Source organism: Pteropus alecto, unplaced genomic scaffold (genome assembly GCF_000325575.1).
Source record: "Pteropus alecto unplaced genomic scaffold, ASM32557v1 scaffold101, whole genome shotgun sequence".
NCBI lineage: Eukaryota > Metazoa > Chordata > Mammalia > Chiroptera > Pteropodidae > Pteropus > Pteropus alecto.
Genome location: NW_006432945.1, coordinates 9,680,725 through 9,685,876, shown reverse-complemented (window position 1 = coordinate 9,685,876; position 5,152 = coordinate 9,680,725). Strand labels below are relative to the sequence as shown.

Here is a 5,152-nt window from a genome sequence, read left to right as displayed (position 1 = left end):
CTACCTCACAGTGTTGCTGAGAGGAGTAGTGGAACTCATGTTTATCAAAGGCTTAGCCTGGTACCCAGCACACGGTATGTGCTCAATCCGTGAGTGAAGTTCTCATGGTCGTGATGCAGGTGCTGCTGCCCTTTGTAGCTCGTGGAAGGTTTGTCACCAGATTGCTTCACGTGAGAGCCGAAGCTCTCTCTCTTCGGAGCTGCTGGAGCACGCAGTCAGCACCTCTTCCAGGGCACTTACTGCTTGCTGCCGTGTGTCATTGCTCTCTGTTTATGTTACATGCTTTCGTTCTCCTGTAATACTGTCAGTTCCGGAAGGAAGGAGGGAACTGGCATTGGATTGTTTTTCTCTTCCTGACATGGCCTCACAATTCCTTGTACAACGTAGGAAGATACACAATAAATAAAAATTGTCCCCACAGATGAGTATCTGAAAGTACTTTATCAATTATTTTATAACCAGTGATTTTCACAGCCTTTTGCAAAAATGGCCCAACTAGTTAATCTATAGGTTAAAGGGGACATCATTTAGGACACTAAGTAACCACTGCTTCTGGTCTAAGAGCCATTTGGTTGTGGTGCTCAGACTTTCCAGCAGTGTCTGGGACAGGGCAGCAAATACCGTTTGAGAAGCAGCTTGACTGATCTGGACAGAAGACCAAATTATATATTGTAGGTTTCGGTTCAATAAGTGGGTTGGTATTGATAATCTGTCATTGAAAGGAAGAGAGAAACCTAATTTCACAATTATTGGAGCAAGAAGAAAGAATCAGAAGATTCTTAGATTAAATCATATGAAATTGCCATTTTAGTAGATCAAAAATAGGTCTTTTCACATGATTTAGCCTTCATAGTTATACTGGAAATCTGACCAATCTTCATAGTTATTCTAGAAATCTGATCATCTGTAGGTTATAAATTATCACAAGGTCTAATGTACCATGAGAGAAAGGGGACCATGGATCTTCCCTTGTCTTTTCTGTTCTGAGTTACTGACTTGACATCTGTCCGCCAACCTCCCATCACAGCTGAGGTCGTATTTTGGAAGCCCAACTAAGGAGCAAGTGTGACTCGTACCTGTGGAAACACCAGATGGGTAACTGCGCCCATGGCAAACGAATGGGAGAGGGCTGCGATGTCTTCGAGCAGAGCCAGGCCGCAGCTGCATGGGGGGTAGATGGGCCGATGCCCAGCAGATGGAGGCCAGCCTTTAGGACCAGAGCAGCCTTTGAAGTCAGGGCTGGCTGGTGGAGAACTGCTCTGAAACCAGGAATTAGACCGAAGTTGAGGCTGGAGGGAAGGACACTACACTGGACTTGGAGAGCATTGTCAATAGACCATGTTTCTCTCTATTTACTTCTTATAACTCTGGATAATGCAGATTTTTATGAAGTGATATTTTTATAAGGAAGTGACATTACAAGAATTGTAAATGTTGCGTGTGGCAATGATGTCAGTGATACTTAGCATAAATCCCCTGTTGAGCAGTAATGCCTCAAGTTGTTAATACTTTTCTTTTTAACTTGTTGACATCTATTAGGCAAGTAGACCCCAGATGTCATAAAAGCAACCACGGATTCCAAGGGAAGGTCTACACCAATCCAACGTACCTTAGTAACACAGTCTCTTTTTGAATTCCTCTTCCTTCTCTTGCCCATTCTTTGTCTGGAATTTTATTTCTCTGAGTTTTTTTTTTTGTTTTTTTTTTTTCTGTGAAGAACTGTGGAAGCAAGTCCTACCTATTTCTTTCCCCCTCACTCCCTCAGCTCCAGCCACAGGCCTTCTTGGTGCTCTCGGAACATGCCAGGCACGTCCTTTCCTCAGGACCTTTGCACGGTCCCCTCTGCTTGGCCTGCTGTCCCCAGGTATCTGCCTCACTCCCTTACTCCCTACAGGTACTTGATCAGAAGTCACCTTCCTAGGGAGGCCTTCTCTAATTTGCTGTTTAACATTGTATGGCTTTGTTCTCTTTGCAGCTTTATTTTTCTCCACTGCACTTTCTTTTCTTTTCTTTTTTTAAACACCTACGGTAGTCTTCCTAGGTGGTCTCCCATCCAAGAACTAACCAGGCCCAACCCTGCTTAGCTTCCGAGATCAGACGAGATTGGGCGCATTCAGGGTGGCATGGCCGTAGACATCTCATTGCACTTTTTAAAAGACAAGTTACATATTTCATTTATTTTTTATTGTCTGTCTTCCTCCGTTTCTCCCTTTCAGAGTGTAGGCTCCATAAGGGCAGATACTTTTATCTGTTTTGTCTGTTGTGTGCTCAGGACCTAGAGCAGAGGAGGCACAGAGGAGGTGCTCACATGTTTGTTGAACACACAAATGGATGTTAAGAAAGGGCGAAGACTGATGTTCATGACTTGTTCTTCCTTTTGCCTCCATCTTTAAACTGTTACATATCTGCAGAGTAGCCCCCGAACCTTTCCAGATGTGGAGAAATAGAACTGTTTCAAAGGCAGTTACAGATTCAAGCATACACACCTCTTGCAGACTCCAGACTACATGTAAATTAGATTCAGCTCTGCTCTCCATTCATCAGCTTGCCCTTTATGAAAACTATTTTTTAAAGTATAAGTTCCAGGTTAAATAGATTCACATTCACTTCAGCATATTTCATTATTTCAAAGCAGAGAAATAAAATGTTTTGCTCACAATTTAATTCACAGATATTTACAAAGTTCCTACCTTGTGTCATGTGCCATGTCCCATGTCCCTGTGTTGGGCCTTGCAGGAAATACAAAGGAAAAATGCTAAGGCCCAGTTCTTAAGTCCCTTAGGGTAAAGAAGTGGGTGCAAAGATAAAGAGACTAGAAGGAGGAATGTGGTAATTCTTGGTTTGGGGATAGAACTTGTGCTTCTGCTTCAATCTTAGCTCTTGTCAAAGAACCAGCACCTTTAGGTCCTGGGAGTGTCTTTCGAGATGGGGTTTGATGGCCGGGAAGAGTTTAGGTGGATCAGGATGGCAGGAGGTAACAACAAAAGGCTCAGAGATGAGCATTTCCAGACAGCAGTGAGCAGAGCAGGGGAAGAAAGCCAGGTTTGCTGCATACCTTCCATCTGCCAGCTCTTAGCATGATGTGGAGCGCCTTGGTCTTCTCAACGTGGGCTCTGCTTACTTCTCAGGTGCCACATCTCCCAGTCTCCTCTGTGGCACTCGTGTGCTCCAGCCATCCCAGGCCATTGGTTCATAGCATGCCACACTCTCTCATGCCTCCTGCCTGCCCGCATGGTTTCTGCTTTGCTGCCAAACTCTCCCTCCTGTGTCCCCACCCAGTCCCTTTGCCTGCTCCCCTCCTACCTGTCCTTGAGATCTCCCCTAAGACATATCTTCTCTGAAAAGTCTTCCCATGCCCCGCACTCACCCCATCGTGACACTCTTCACACTATTTTGAAACTTCCTCGTCTGTCTCCATTAGACTGTGTGAGCTTCTTGGACGAGCTGAGAGAGGTTCAATGTTGAAGTGGCAGAGAGGGCCAAACAGTTCTATTTCATTTTAGCTTACTCTTGACCCTTCATGATTATCACAATTCTTCTAATGATATTTGGCCAGAAGGAAAAGAAGAGAAAGCATAGGAAAATGGTTTGGTACAATAGGCACCAAGCCTTGGGGTGGAGCTCTCAATTCTACCCGCCCCGAGTTGCTTTCCAGCTCCGAGTTGCTGGGGTTCTGACTCAGTAAAAGGAAGCATCAGCTAGGGCCCAGAGCACTGATGGGGGGTTAAGTGGAGTACAGCTTCTGGATCTGGATGGTCTGTGACTGTAAACGTCTTCCTTCTCTGCCCCCCTCCCAGGGACTCACTCTCTGAGGTATTTTCGCCTGGGCGTTTCAGAGCCTGGCCATGGGATCCCTGAATTTATTTCAGTGGGGTATGTGGACTCTTATCCCATCACCACATATGACAGCATCTCCCGGGTGAAGAAGCCGCAGGCCCCATGGGTGGCAGAGAACCTGGCCCCCGATCACTGGGAGAGGTACACACAGCTGCTGAGGAGCTGGCAGCGGACGTTCAAGATGGAACTGAAGCACCTGCAGAGTCACTACAATCACTCAGGTGGGGAATGCAACTGAATGCCGCCTCTCCCTAGTCCCCACCCGGGCAGAGAGGTCCCTGGGCTGGCAGCACACGTGAGCAGTTGTCGAGTGGCATTCTCTGTGGCTTTTGGCAAAGCCTGGAAAATCTGGTTGATGGGGTTTAGTGCCCGCCTAGGTATCTTCCAAGTTGTCTGTTGTCCCCAGGAGCCCTTTGTCCTTTGCTCCCCACATCCCTATCCCAGTCTCATTGAGGCTTCTGACCTGTATCTTCTCCTTTCCCATCTAAATGTGGCCATTCTGTGCTTCATTTCCTGGTGGCCAGGTTTAGTGAGTTGCTTACTTATGTGTCAGGATTTACGACATTAATTTTTCCAGAGATATTTCTGGCTCCTGCATGTCTCTCCCTCCTCCAATGTACTACAGAGTTCATCAATTAATTAATCCCATTATAGGATAACTCCCCTAGGCAGGAATTACCACGTTCCTTTGGCATGCAGTAGGTATACCACAAATGTCTGATGATAGATAGGATTATGTCGCAGGAACCTCCTGGAGACAGCGCTGCAATGGTAGCCCTGGGGGGGTTCTGTTTTCTGGGGCAGAGGATATATCCAGCCATGCCCCTAGTTGCATCACCTGGGCACCCACCTCCACGCCCCTGTATAAACCCTCAGTGGCCTACATGTTTGTTCCAGGGCTTCACACTTACCAGAGGATGATTGGCTGTGAGTTGCGGGAGGATGGAAACACCACGGGATTTCTGCAATATGCATATGACGGACAGGATTTCATTATCTTCAACAAAGACACACTCTCCTGGATAGCTGTAGATAATGCGGCTCACATCACCAAGAGGGCATGGGAGGCCAATCGGCATGAGTTACAATATCAGAAGAATTGGCTGGAAGAAGAATGTATCGCCTGGTTAAAGAGACTCCTGGAGTATGGGAAAGATACCCTACAAAGGACAGGTAAAGAGAAGGAACACCTGTCCCTGCATCCTCAGAACCCTTGGTTTTATATGTACTGCCACTAATGTAGGGTATGCTCACCCTCTTCTGAACTCCATCTTGTTGGTTGGACTGTCACGGTCTATAACTCCCCATGAAAACT

At 46.4% G+C, this 5,152-nt stretch overlaps 1 protein-coding gene and 1 pseudogene across 2 annotated transcripts in view; one reads left to right on the top strand and one right to left on the bottom strand.

Annotated features, from left to right (window-relative positions):
- The window catches only part of LOC102895070 (major histocompatibility complex class I-related gene protein), an 18,898-nt gene that overhangs the window by 4,593 nt on the left and 9,153 nt on the right, over nt 1-5,152 (top strand). For both annotated transcript variants that reach the window (XM_006907766.3, XM_006907767.3), the window contains exons 2-3: nt 3,798-4,058; nt 4,735-5,010. In XM_006907766.3, coding sequence (XP_006907828.1) covers nt 3,798-4,058; nt 4,735-5,010 — 537 coding nt within the window. The remainder of the gene's footprint in view (nt 1-3,797; nt 4,059-4,734; nt 5,011-5,152) is intronic.
- Nucleotides 2,021-2,135, bottom strand: LOC112476514 (annotated as a pseudogene).